We start from the raw sequence: 14,218 nt of genomic DNA, 5'->3' as shown, positions 1-14,218 counted from the left end.
AAAATAATAGGTTTCCCAATTTAGGATTGCCTTTCCTTCATTTGATGAAGTTGTCCACAAAAGCCTACGCCATAGTAAGCCTGTTAGTCTTTAAAGTGCCACAAGATTCTTAAAGAGTGTTGATCTTTAATACAGTGTTACATAAACCTCTTTGGCCTTTCCCTCCAATACTGCTGAAAACTAGTAACCACCAGCAATATTTTATTATCCCGGTATTGCAGCAAGAGGGGGACGCGGGTGTGGTCTAAACCACAGAGCCAAGGGCTTGCCAATCAGAAGGTTGGCGGTTCGAAACCCCGCGATGGGGTGAGCTCTCATTGTTCGGTCCCTGCTCCTGCCAACCTAGCAGTTTGAAAGCACGTCAGAGTGCAAGTAGATAAATAGGTGGCGGGAAGGTAAGTGGAGTTTCCGTGCACTGCTCTGGTTCACCAGAAGCGGCTTAGACATGCTGGCCGCATGACCCAGAAGCTGTACGCTGGCTCCCTCGGCCAATAAAGCGAGATGAGCGCCGCAAACCCAGAATTGGTCATGACTGGTCCTAATGGTCAGGGTTCCCTTCACCTATTGCAGCAAGAACTTAAACTGGTAAATGATAGAAACATATTCAAGTTGCTTCTTTTAGGGCTTTATGTTGAATATGTTTTCCCCCAATATTGTGCAGCATGATTCCTGATCTTGTGTTATTGGGTCCATGACAAAGGTATTGAATAACTGTACATGTTAGCCTATTATTGCATTAATGTCTCTTCATGCATGAGTAATAATGCAATGTGCTTTGTTTGTTTCCACTAGGAAAGAATGAAAAGGTTGAACGACATTATTGAGGCAGCTAATACGGTTATCTCACATATTGATCAAACAGCCCTCGCCATTTATCTCGCTATGAAGACAGATCCCAGACCTGATGCTGCTACTATAAAAAAGTATCTAACCAGTAAATACTTTTTCCTTGCATCTTATTTCTGCAACTTGGCCTAAGGCTGTCCCCACTTTGTAGCTTCAAAGATTAAGTCACTCTAAAGCTGAAATTATTTTAAAGATCAATTCCGTGATCCTGATAGGACAACTGTGACCACCAACCAACATAATGTCCATTTGTTGCAGTGAACCTTAATGTGTTGAACTTTTTGTGTTGGATTGTGGCCAGTGACAATTAGAAGCAGCTTTGAATTGAAGCTTCTTCTGTCCTAAATTTTAGGATGAAATAGATGGTAGTGGCTGGGATTTTTATTATGGGTGTTGTAAGTGGTTAGAGACCATGATCTGCATGAGCAATCAGGCAAGAGTCTTAAGTTCAGAATTGAAATCCACAGGTTTTCTAAGCAGCAGCTTGTGAACTATTATTCAATACAGAACACTGAAATATTCAGAATAATTACTGGACTGAGTTAAGACCAGAAATCTTGCATTGGGAATACATTATAACTCAGCCTCCCCCTCCCCTCCAGATGTTTTAGATCACAACATTTGTTTTGCTAGTAAGAATATTGCATAATGCAACGCATCCTTTTATTTAAAGCTTGTGATAGTCCTATATGATATTAATTGAAAACCTTTGACATCAGTTATATTTCACCATCTTTTTAAAACATGTCTTAAGTACAGTGGTGCCTCACAAGACGAAATTAATTCGTTCCGCAAGTTTTTTGTCTTGCAGTTTTTTTCGTCTTGCGAAGCACGGTGTCGGTAAAGTTTTGGAAAAGCTTCAAAAATCACCAAAGTCTTCAAAAACCTCAAAAAAGGCTACCACATCGCGTGCTATGAGTTGCTCCTCGAAGTCAAGTTGCAACTGTATTAACGGTTTTAAGAAAAAGGAAACAAACTTGCAAGACGTTTCCGTCTTGCGAAGCAAGCCCATAGGGAAAATTGTCTTGTGAAGCAACTCAAAAAACCAAAAACCCTTTCGTTTTGCAAGTTTTCCGTCTTGCGAGGCATTCGTCTTGTGAGGTACCACTGTATCAATTTCTTAAATAACTATATGAATTACCTTTAAAGATTTCAACACCAAACATTTAAATGAATTATATAAATGGGTAGAAAATCAGTTCCCTTAGAGCAGCAAGCAATCTGACCTTAAATCTGTTGTTCCATATATGAACGAGATTGTCAGGTTCCATTTATTCATTTACTCCCTTATTATTTTATATGTACAAGTCATCCCTGTCAACTGCCAAATTTCCAGCTGTTCCCATATCTTTCTATTTTTTTCCATTCTCAGAACTTGGCTAATTTTTGAAAAGCATGTGTACTTGAAAGCAAACTGCAAGCATTTTTACATGAGCTGTGTACCAAGCAGGCCTTGACCCTCCCCGCAAGCAAGGCAGAGAGATTACCAGACTCTGGGATGCTCTCAAGGGACCTTGCGTGGCCATTTGAGTTTCCATGAGATCTCACGAAAGCGTCCCAGAGCCCAGTAAGCCAGTTGGAAAGCTTAAAAGTTCTTCCATGCATTTCATTTGCTCAATTTCAGCTTTGTAAAGCTGAACTCACGCATGCTAGATGCCAACCGGATAAGTAACAATACAACCTTTAGAAGTCATCCGAAGGCAGCCCTGTATAGTGAAGTTTTTTTAAATGTTTGAAGTTTTATTATGGTTTTCGTATATGCTGGAAGCCTCCCAAAGTTGCTGGGGCAACCCAGTCAGATGGGCAAGTACAAATAATAAAATTATTATTATTAAGCTAAATTTGCATAAGTTATGATTGTATTGTAGTAGATTAATTCTGTGCTCATCATGTATGCCCAAATTGGAACACTGTGTATTTTAAATAACTGAATTATTATTTCGACTGCGTCAGACCAACACGGCTACCTACCTGAATCTTTAATAATAATAATAATAATAATAATAATAATAATAATAATAATAATTTAACTATACAGCCTTTAGAAGCCATGTGAAGGCAGCCCTGTATAGGGCAGTTTTTTTTAATGTTTTATTTTGTTTTCATATATATTGGAAGTGGCTGGGGCAACAGACGGGTGGGGCACACAAAATAATAATAATAATAATAATAATAATAATAATAATAATAATAATAATAATAAATAATTGAATTTATATACTGCCCTATACCTGCAGGTCTCAGGAAATAAAATCAAAATATAAAATCACAAAACGCATAATCAAAATAAAATCAACTATTACTATTATTTATTTATTTATTTAGGATACTTGTGTCTTCCTTGCAACTTAGCAGTTTGTGTTCTTGTTGTCTAAATATAATAGATAGTTAAGTTTTGGCATGTATATAAAATAACCAGTTGTTGAAGTATTTGGGAGTAATGGGGATGGGACCCTGCATATACACCTATGATGTAAATTATAAATGATTTATTATTCAGTTTGTGCACCTCAGGACTCTCTTTTTATATAAAAAAGGGCATGCTTCACTGCAAATGCTGTCATCCTCTTGTGTGCTTCCCATTTAGTGAGATGGACAAGCAGAAATCTACGTTAGTGGATGCTCTCTGTCGGAAAGGAAGTGCGTTGTCCGACCAAATCCTGCAGGTTCAGGCCCAAGAAGGAGCTGTGTCAGGTGATGCAGAATCTAAAGATGACCAGCAGGAGGGTAGCTTGGATGCTCTGGCAGAAACTTTCTGGGAAATAACCAAATGGACTGACCTGTTCGACACCAAGGTATATGGAATTGGGGGAGCAAAATTAGATTCCTATAACTGGAGGAGGGAATCCTTCATATGCTGCTTATACAGACTGGTTTTCTATGTAGTCTCATCTTTAGCCTTTGGTAAAGCATTGGGGTTTTTATTATTATTTTGGCCACCTAAACTGTGTATTCATACACAGCAGAGAATGCCAACAAAATAACTGAAATCTTTCATTATTGGTTTTTAATACAAATTTGTAGGATTGCAGCCATTCGCCACAGCCAACTTCCTGGGGTTTGGTTTTTTTTTTTTTTTTTTTTTTTTGACAAAAGCCTTACAATTTTTCATACTGTAGATACCAAAAGCATACAATCAAATCTGCAGGAAAATAGTCCAGTTTTTAAAATCGTGAATGTTTTCATAAGTGTAAGCATCGTCTTGCTACATCAGGCCAGAAATGGTTTTGTGCAGCCTTCCACTTTCAAGCCTCGCCATCCAGGCAATGATGATTCCCCTCTTGGCTCTTCCACCTCTGTGTTTGGATTTGATATCCCGCTTTATCATGCCCGAAGGAGTCTCAAAGGGGCTAACATTCTCCTTTCCCTTCCTCCCCCACAACAAACACTCTGTGAGGTGAGTGGGGCTGAGAGACTTCAGAGAAGTGTGACTAGCCCAAGGTCACCCAGCAACTGCATGCAGAGGAGTGGGGAATCGAACCCAGTTCACCAGATTACAGTATACCACGCTTAACCACTACACCACACTGGCTGGTCCCCTAGTTCTTTGGGGCTGTTGCAGCCTTCACCAACCCAGTGAATCATGCAGCTGCTGGGAGTTGTAGCCCAAAGTGTGGGGAGAACAAAGTGTTGGAAATGGCTGCTTTCCTGTAACTAAGCTTAAGTTAAGCACATGTAGCTGAAATAGTGTTGCCTTGTTTCCCTGGTGTTGAATTTGAAATGACAAGCTCTTCAAGGCCTGGGACCTGTCCTCTTGCAAACTCTGCAAAGTGCCTGATGGTACAATGTAAAATAACTTCTGTTCTTACAAATATTTAATTTTGGAGGGATCCTACAGCCTCACAGCTTTTGCTTTAGCAGCATTAAGAAATGGTTAACGTTAGGGCAGCTTCAGCCACCTAGGTGCGAAATGGTCTTGTGCTTCCCCAAACCTCTTGCACTGCTGGTGTCAAGTCTGAAATAGAACAGGGGCTGGTAAATTTTGGAGACCGAGATGTTTGCCTGGCTTACAAATCTCACCTTTTATTTTGCACCCCGTGTAGGTTTTACCATTTGCCTATAAGCACGCCCTGGTAAATAAAATGTACGGCCGAGGTCTCAAATTTGCAACAAAGCTTGCGGAAGAGAAACCTACCAAAGAAAACTTGAAGAATTGCATACTGGTAAGTAATCTCCATTATTACCTGGGCTAACTCAAGGCTGCATGCAAGTTTCGTTGGCATTTTTGGAAGTTTATGAAAAGGTTACAGCTCCCCCCAAAAAGGTAGAGAATCAGGTGTGTGCATATGTAACCCCCCTTTTGGTACTTCATAGAATGCAGTTTTTTTAAAAGTCAACATTTTTTAGTGGACTTTGTTTAATCGTGGAAGGTGTAAAAGTGTACTTTCATTTTTTTCTTCTTTAGCTAATGAAGTTACTTGGATGGACACACTGTGCATCTTTCACTGAAAACTGGCTTCCCGTGATGTATCCACCCGATTATTGTGTGTTTTGAAATTGCTGCCATTGTAAATCTGAGGTGTTCTTACGTTGTTTGGATATAAAGATACATTATATTACTGGAATGCATGTTTTCATCCATTATTGAATGCTTATATCGTGTGTTATTAATCAGAGGACAAGGGGGTTGTGTGAGGGTTCGGCTCCTGGCATCAAGGAGCCTATTTAGGCTTAGATATTTAATTTCTGGGTGTAACTCTTAGTTGCCCTAGAAATAAAAACGTACGAACAAAATGTTTTGCATACATCGCATTGCTGGCAATGGGTGTTCCGAAATAGCCAGCTCCAAGGATTAGGAAATGAAGATGGGAAGGTTTCTTGCATGTGTATGTGGTTCTTAACTGTTTGTAATTTTAACCACAAGCCTGTACAAGCGGTTCTTTTTACAATGAGCAGGGTTTTAACATTGAAGTTTTCAATTGTATGAAGGCCTTAAAAAAGAAAAGCTCCTTCGGAGTAGCTAAAACCTTATTTATTAGACTTAACAGTAATGGAACTTAATTACCAGTATCACTTGCAAGAGTTTACATTTTGAATTTTTTTAAAATTAAAAACTTTCACACTCACTGCAAATGTATTTTGAATTGCTGGTGCAAAAGGTGCTCTTGAATATCTTCAACTCAGAGATGCTCTCAAATATCCATGTGTTGCAGAGTATTGGATAAACTGATACATGTATAAACAGTCAGTTAACACTTAAATCAGGTATTGTAAAACTTATACATACAGATATGTTAATAATGTTTTGGGGGAGGGAAATGTAAAACTGCTAAATAAATGTGCAAATTTCAAGATCAAAAACGTGCGCACTCTCATACTTTTAATTTTGTTAATAATAAAAACAATTAAACAAAGCTGAGATCTGTCCTAATTTTTTCAAGAGTACCTAAAGGGAGGCGTTAGGAAATCAATGCTATTTGCGGAGCTGTTGGAGGGAGGACACACAATCTAGTCTATATGACTTCACGGAGGCCGAGTAAAAAGTTACATTTCAGCATTGTAGCAAATATTGGTCACAGCGTATATGATATATGCCTGTTATTGAGACAACAATTTGGCACTGCTTATAGAACCAGAGGACTTTTAAAAGGACTCTATAAAGCTATAGCAGAGTAGCCCCATTACCTGGAATTGGTTTATCCTTGTAGAAGCACAACCCTACATTTTAATCTGAAATGCTGTGGCTTCATTACACTACAGCTTAGTCATGTTACTGGAGTTGCTTTCTGTAGTCACATGGGACTTGTGGAGTAAAATGGTCCTCTCTCCTTTCTGTTTCTAGCAACAGGATGTGGGGTTAAGCTTTCAAGTCCAATTAAATCAGTTTTATGGGAAAGCCTAGGGCATAACATCGTGGGTAGCTCCAAAAGGATGCAGTTTGGTGGTGGTTGAACATGTTCTGTTAATCATATGGGGCAACAGCTACATAAGGAGTAGGAGAGCATTTACTAAAATCCACTTATTTGACCCCCGTTGCATACGGTCCTGCTTTTTAGGATTACCCATTGTTGGGAAATAGAACCCCAAAGCCAACTTGAACGCACCAGGCTGTTGTGAAGAAGAGGCTAATTAACATCTTTTAAAAACTACTGCTTTGTAAACTTTTAGGCTGCATCTGTTCTAGATTCTGGCACTCTTTCAGATCTTAATTTTCCCTTACTGTGCCTTTGAACAACTTGACATTTGACTCTGGAAATTCTGCTAGCTGCGTGATATTGAGCATGTTGCCAACTCTGTCCAAAAAATCGTAATCTGTGCTGAATCTGAATTTGTTTGCCCATAACAAGATTGTCCCAGGCTGACAAAAGTAGCCTATGGTGACTAACAGAGCTTCAAGAGCTGTGTGGTGGTACACCAGATCAGTAGCCACAATAAAATCATAGTGATGGGTTGATATGGGGAAGTCTGCGTGGAGATTCTCTCCCCAAACCAGCTTTCTTACTTCGGGCTTGTGAACGTTCAGGTTGCGTGTGTTTCTTGAAATATTGAACTCCATATTTTCAAGGACCTCGGGCAAGTCAGTAGCTGTCACAAAAGCACCTGAAAGGGAACAAAAATAATTAGTCTTCCTTGATAACCTGAAGAGAGGCAAGACAGTTCTCTGTTTACATTTTTGCTGTTCAGTGATGTCGTCATTACTGACTCACTAGGCTTTCTGTCCTCTGCAGGAACAAGCAGCCATTGCAGTCTCTGGATAAAACTGCAGGACACTCTCTGGCTAGAACGAATCATAGAAATCCCAAGACTAGCACTGTAATCCATTTACTGCACTGACACATTTTCAAGGAGAATTTACTATAGATGAGGCGAGCTGGAAGTTTTGTGTCTGAAGAACATTTTTGAAAGGTTCTATTTCAGACTAGCAAAGTTCTTTGAGCAACACCTACAGGTTAATAAATGGAGCAATTCTCTCTTTTGGGAAATCAAAGCCTGTTTTGGACAGTCTCCTACTGCACTTGGTTATATCCCTTGCCAGATAAATGAAGTTAAGGCACAAAGAAATAGATTTCAGGATGCTTTTTTGTAATTAGCTACTCACAAGATAAGCTGCCCATTTTAGGCTTCGTATGGCATCCTGTGTCTATAAGGAGATTGTGGGTAGACAGCATTGTCAAAATGCTATTCAAATGTTTGGGACTCAAGAGAGTACTGGGTAATGTGAATAGGTAGGAACTGTGTGTAAGATGTGCAAAAAGAAGCAACACACAAACACACACATAAATACTCTTTAGCAAATTACCAACCTAGTATACTTGCCACAATGGACACCAGGCCTGTACCAGCTCCCAGTTCAAGTAACTTCTTGTCTCGGAGACTGATTTCTTGTTGATTTGATTCCAAGTACTGACACAGAGCAAGTGCCTAAAAAAATTAAATTTGTCTTCAGAATTTGGGAGCTGCTAATGTTTAGAACCTAATCTAGCTGCAATAGTGTATGTACATGTGCATCCCATGATTTCAGCATGTGAAATCACCGACGATGCCCTCAATGCAAGCTCAGTCCAAAAGCAAATGATGAAAGGGGGGAGGCTGGGCTGTGATGGATTAATCCCTTCAGCCTCCCCAGTGCTTTTTCCTCCATACTGCGCCCAGTACTAAGGTTTCAGGCAATGTATCGATACATCACCCGGGCTATTTGAATTTAAAGTCACAAGAGCAGTTTTGGAATTTCTGATCACCCACCCTGGTTTCAGTGATACATGCCAGATCAGCCTCCTCATCCATAATCAGATCATGGATGAGGGACATTGCAGGTGAGGCAGTGGAAGTGCTGGACTGGTGTCTTGCCTTGGTAATAGACTGTATGAAAGCCAACAAACTGAAACTCAATCCAGATAAGACGAAGGCGCTGTTGGTGGTTCCCTAGACCAGGTGGATGGGAGATCTCCTGCCCTTGATGGGGTTACACATTTACCTGTCGGGGAGATACAAACAGTGGGGGGAAGGAAGTGGCACTCCCGGGAGCTGCATGGCGAGAGATCATCGGGGCAAGCCGTGGCTGGCAGTTCCAGGGAGGCTCTGTGGTGCCCTGCTATGTGGCAACAAGGCTAATGCACGCTGCCCTTCCAGGCCCAACAGAAAGGCAGAAGCTGTGCATGGTGAGACTCTGGGGTTGCGGCGCTCATCTTGCTTTACTGGCTGAGAGAGCCGACGTTTGTCCACAGACAGTTTTTCCGGGTCATGTAGCCAGCGTGACTAAGCCGCTTCTGGCGAAACCAGAGCAGCGCACAGAAACGCTGTTTACCTTCCCGCCGGAGCGATACCTATTTATCTACTTGCACTTTGACATGCTTCCGAACTGCTAGGTTGGCAGGGTTTAGCTGGTGGTATGTTACGATTTTGGAAAGCAGATATTGCCCAGCCTTATTCAGTACTAATGTAGCATTGATTAACCATGCAGCGGTATCACAGCTGCGGACATGTAAAGCCATAGATTCAATGAATCCATTTAATCTATTCTGGACTTTAGGGAGGTTCAGAACGCAGTCTTATCTTGCTCAGTGGGTTAACTACATATCCAGTATCAGGTGCGCAATGAACTCTCTGCTTTTTATGGGCACAGGGTTGACTTTTACCCCCATAAATGTGCTGAAACTTTAGGCCATAAGCAACCCTAGCAAAGGAAAAGCAGTGGCTTGGCTAACATAGCCTTCTGATGACCCTTTCCAGCTCTTAAGATCCTAAAACAAGGTGTCAAGGAAAGCAAAACGCTTCATTATCTTACAGAAGCTTACTCGCAAGGTGTTATTTCCCTGTGTGAAACTTACGCCAGGCCATACTACGGCTCCGAAGTTTTCGATGGACTCTTGAATGGTGATCTGGTGGCCAGCGTAGCAGTAATGTTCTTTGTCAAAATAGGGAGAGGCCTTAGGAACCCATTTCTGTAATATTTTGAACACGCGGGGCAGCCCTGCGGGGAGAGAAGTTAGCAATAGTCATATGTGAACGTAAGAGGGTTCAGGAATTTAAACAAAATGGGCTGTGCTTTGTTGCGAGTGCTTAGAAAGCCAATCTTGGTAAAAAGTCTCACAAAGAGCTGCAAATCTTGGCGTGCCTATACAGTTCCCTGCAATACACTGACACAAAAATATGTCTATGTAGACTTATCTCAAAGCTGGCATCTTACGGTAGCCACTTCTGCATTGCCAAATATAATGGCATTCAGCCTTCCCAAAAGAGGGCATGGATTTGCATATGCTAATCTCTGTGTGTGTGTGCGCGCACACACAAAATCAGAAAGATTTGCTGTAAATGCAACCTTCTATAGACACCTGAAGACAGCCCTATATCGGGACCTTTTTAATAATAATGATAATAATTTATTATTTATACCCCGTCCATCTGGCTGGGTTTCCCCAGCCACTCTGGGCGGCTTCCAACAAAGTATTAAAATACAGTGGTCTGTTAAACATTAAAAGCATCCCTAAACAGGGCTGCCTTAAGATGTCTTCTACAAGTCTGGTAGTTGTTTTTCTCTTTGACATCTGGTGGGAGCGTGTTCCACAGGGCGGGTGCCACTACCGAGAAGGCCCTCTGCCTGGTTCCCTGTAACTTGGCTTCTCCCAGCGAGGGAACCACCAGAAGGCCCTCGGCGCTGGACCTCAGTGTTCGGGCAGAACAATGGGGGTGGAGACGCTCCTTCAGGTATACTGGACCGAGGCCATTTAGGGCTTTAAAGGTCAGCACTAACACTTTGAATTGTGCTTGGTTCCGTTATGTTGTTGTGTTATTGTATATCATGTTGGAAGCTGCCCAGAGTGGCTGCGGCAACCCAGTCAGGTGGGCAGGGTACAAAAAATTAACAACAACAACAACAAGTAATTTAAATACATCTCATCACAATTGGAAAGGTTCTGGCTGTAGACCCATCTGTCTATTCATTCTGCAACATAGGAGCTAACAGTTGGCAAAGCCCTGTTCTTCCTTCTTGCCTTTTATTTATTTTTAAACTTGGTGTGGACAGTCCTTCAAAGAAAGAACTCCTTCTAGTAGACCACTGTCTGAGATAAACACAGTCATCCTGGCATCACTTGGCAAATTCAGCCCAAAATTTGAGTACAGTGGTACCTCGGGTTAAGTACTTAATTTGTTCCGGAGGTCTGTTCTTAACCTGAAACTCTTCTTAACCTGAAGCACCACTTTAGCTAATTGGGCATCCTGCTGCCGCTGCACCGCCAGAGCACGATTTCTGTTCTCATCCTGAAGCAAAGTTCTTAACCTGAAGCACTATTTCTGGGTTAGCAGAGTCTGTAACCTGAAGCGTATGTAACGTGAGGTACCACTGTATCGGCATGCCTGGAAACTCTAAGGGTTCAAGGCAGGCTGCCCTCAAGCCCCCCTGATTTCCCTGAAAACCATTTAAATGATCTTAAATAAATTTGATTCAGCTGTTCCTTACTTTCTAGCAGCATAAAACACTTAATCAGCAATCCTACGCAGAATAACCACTGAATAAATGTGCGGAGGCTGGTGTCATGAATTGCATTGTGCGTTACCACGTACTCGTTGAAAACATAAAGGACAAGTGTTCCCAAAGACTCATAAATGACAACAGCATTGCTTATTTAATACTTGGGAGCTAATGAGAGCAACTGATTTAGGGGGGGGGGAAACTTGCGTAGGGTTGAGTGGGCGAAAGCGATACTGTCTTTAAAGGAAAACCTGAGTCAGATGCAAGGGAGCAGCCATTGTCTCCTTCCTCCAGGTGTTCCTCGTCCTCCATTATTCCTTGGTCTGCTTTAAGGAAGAACTGGTGCTGTGTAGAAATCATAGCAGGAATGCTGCAGAAAGAACCACCAAACAAACCAACCATGAGGTTTCTGATGGGGGAGGATAGTTCCCAACTTTTTTTCATTTTACCCTCTGAGGAAAAGAAGAAGTTGAGTACCAAAAACATGGCACATGCTGCATTAAAACCAGAAACCAGAGTTAAGACCTTTCCGTCAGTGAAAATCTTCAGACACTCACCATATTTTCTGCTCTATAAGACTCACTTTTTCCCCCCTAAAAAGTAAGGGGAAATGTGTGTGTGTGTCTTATGGAGCGAATGCAGACTGCGCAGCTATCCCAGAAGCCAGGAACAGCAAGAGGGATTGCTGCTTTCATTGCTGCTTCTGAGATTCAGAATTTTCTTCTTCTTGTTTTCCTCCTCCAAAAACTAGGTGCGTCTTGTGGTCTGGTGCGTCTTATAGAGCGAAAAATATGGTAGTTAGTTTTTGTTTCTGACATTCGTATTTTGCTCCACCACCAAAGAGCTCAAAGAAGTTTGGGACTGCCTCTTACAGTGGAAGCCGTATAGGCAACAGGTGCTGTCCAAAATATTTCACCCGCTCCCTAATAATGGTCCTTGCCACCACTTCTCTTCCCAAAACTACCGCATTTTTCGCCCTATAAGACGCACTTTTCCCCCTCCAAAAATGAAGGGGAAATGTGTGTGCGTCTTATGGGGCGAATGCAGGCTTTCGCTGAAGCCTAGAGAGCGAGGGGGGTCGGTACGCACCGACCCCTCTCGCTCTCCAGGCTTCAGGAAGCTATCCGCTAGCCGTGGGAGACCCAGCTCCCCCAGGGCTAGCGGAGAGCTTGCCTGCACCCAGAAGCTTGGGGCGCGCTGAGCTCCGCACGCCCCAAGCTACAGGATTAGCGCAGCGCTCCGCTAGCCATGGGAGAGCCGCGCAAAGTCACGCGGCTCTCCCACGGCTAGCGGAGGCCTTGCCGGCACCCAGAAGCTTGGGGCGCGCTGAGCTCCGCACGCCCCAAGCTTCTGGCTTAGCACAGCGCACCTGGGGGGGGGGAATAATTTTTTTTCCCTTTATTTCCCCCCCAAAAAACTAGGTGCGTCCTATGGGCCGGTGCGTCCTATGGGGCGAAAAATACGGTAGCTCTGGAGTTTCCAAGGCACATAATTCAGGCAAATATTTGGAATGCCAGGTTTGGGCGTCACCTCTCACAGGCTGTCTACTCAAACCAGCCACTTAACAGCTGAAAGAAACTTAGCATGTAGTTCACCTGTAAAGCTGACAGAACACAGCCTTCTCTCTGCTCTTATTTATGACACCCAGTCCCCTGAACCTTAGTTTTTTATAGCGACCACTAGGTGTCCTCAAAAGCTTATGTGACAATAGAAACAGATTACGTTTGAATCCTAACAAGGTCTACAGAAAAGTCAGTCCTAGTGAAGCCAATGGAGCTTACTCCCAGGTAAGTGAGGCTAGATTACTGCCATTATTTTTAAGGTGCCACAGAAAACTGTGTGTGTGTGTGTGTGTGTGTGTGTGTGTGTGTGTGTGTGAGAGAGAGAGAGAGAGAGAGAGAGAGAGAGAGAGAGAGAGAGAGAGTGTTTTGCTAGAAAAGACTGTAACAAGGCTACCCCTCTGGAATAATCATTCAAAGTTGTTTCCATGCCGTCTTATGTTCCATAATTGTTTAATCTCTATCCAGACTCGAACAGGTTTTTTAATTTCATGTGGGAGATGTATTGCCATTTGCAAGTGCAGTTTGTGATCTGTGAGTGAGTGTGGCATTCTGCTCGAGAGAGAACCTCGTGAAGTCAAGTCACTATGTCAGTTAAGGTAGTAAGTGAAAAACACTTTGTTAAGGGGGGCAAAAAACCTCCCTAAAGGATAAATGTGCCACTTGAGAAACCATCCTCTCAGGTTCCTGGGTTAGTAGCATGTCTGACAGAAAAGTGATGCTGAGCAAAGTTCACAGGGAGGATATTCTGCAGAAGCCCCGTTGAAATGAATGGGAAATTTCAATGAGATTTACACAGACCGGCTCCTGTTCCATGAACTGTGCCCATAACTCACAGGCTCATCACATAACCCGGTCCTGACTTCACCTCCTCCTTTTTACCTCTCACTTTCTCTCTTGCATGCCTCATGTGTTCATGCGAGCTCTGCTTGCTTTGGAAGCTGTGCTTTCATAGCCCTGGGCCTGCCACAGAGTCCTCCATTCACCATAAATCTCCTGGTCCGTTCATTAGTCTTTCAGATTCTAAAATCTCCCTCTGAATTTAAGCTTGCCGCTATCGAGCGATATGTTCCTGGTCTCCCGCTACGTATCTTGCTTGATCTAACCACCACCTGTTGTGCCCCTTGTCGAAGATACATCGCACATATTAAAAATAAACATGAAGTTCAAAATGCCCATCCCTTTAAGTCTCAGCTCATTCACTGACCATCCCCACGAAAAGGCTAAGGTTACCATTTTACCTGGAAAGTTGTAATTAATCTGGACTCCGAGGATCCAATTCCTAAGCTGAGAGATTTTTCAACCAGCTCGGTGCCTTTTATAGTGAAGGTGTGCCAAGTGGGGGGTGGGTACTGGGGAAGGGGGCAGGCCCTAGACCATTTAGGGATAAAAACCTTTGAAT

At 42.5% G+C, this 14,218-nt stretch overlaps 2 protein-coding genes across 8 annotated transcripts in view; one reads left to right on the top strand and one right to left on the bottom strand.

Moving 5' to 3' along the window:
* TPP2 (tripeptidyl peptidase 2) overlaps positions 1-6,200 on the top strand; it is a 42,870-nt gene extending 36,670 nt beyond the window's left edge. For 2 of the 3 annotated variants that reach the window (XM_082218549.1, XM_082218550.1), the window contains 4 exons: positions 793-923; positions 3,434-3,641; positions 4,890-5,009; positions 5,252-6,200. In XM_082218549.1, the coding sequence (XP_082074675.1) occupies positions 793-923; positions 3,434-3,641; positions 4,890-5,009; positions 5,252-5,341 (549 nt within the window). In that variant the 3' untranslated portion in view covers positions 5,342-6,200. Of the gene's footprint in view, positions 1-792; positions 935-3,433; positions 3,642-4,889; positions 5,010-5,251 lie in introns of those variants that run through there. The other variant, XM_082218551.1, reaches the window with a different exon arrangement.
* On the bottom strand, positions 5,797-14,148 carry METTL21C (methyltransferase 21C, AARS1 lysine). 5 transcript variants are annotated; one of them, XM_082218846.1, is made up of 7 exons: positions 14,058-14,148; positions 11,509-11,627; positions 9,615-9,757; positions 8,091-8,208; positions 7,490-7,564; positions 7,289-7,386; positions 5,797-6,012 (listed from the first exon to the last, which is right to left on the bottom strand). In XM_082218846.1, the coding sequence occupies exons 2-7, from the start codon at positions 11,615-11,617 to the stop codon at positions 5,962-5,964; spliced, it is 594 nt and encodes a 197-aa protein (XP_082074972.1). In that variant the 5' UTR covers positions 11,618-11,627; positions 14,058-14,148; the 3' UTR covers positions 5,797-5,961. The 5 variants fall into 5 exon arrangements, with proteins under 5 accessions (XP_082074972.1, XP_082074969.1, XP_082074973.1 ...); XM_082218843.1 differs by having other exon boundaries at positions 5,797-7,386; XM_082218847.1 differs by lacking the exon at positions 7,490-7,564.
* Positions 14,149-14,218: the final 70 nt, after the last annotated feature.

The sequence above is a fragment of the Podarcis vaucheri genome, assembly GCF_965113315.1.
Source record: "Podarcis vaucheri genome assembly, chromosome: 4".
In the NCBI taxonomy this organism is placed as follows: Eukaryota; Metazoa; Chordata; class Lepidosauria; order Squamata; family Lacertidae; genus Podarcis; species Podarcis vaucheri.
The sequence above is the reverse complement of the archived record's forward strand: the minus strand, read 5'-3'. Positions and strand labels throughout refer to the sequence as shown.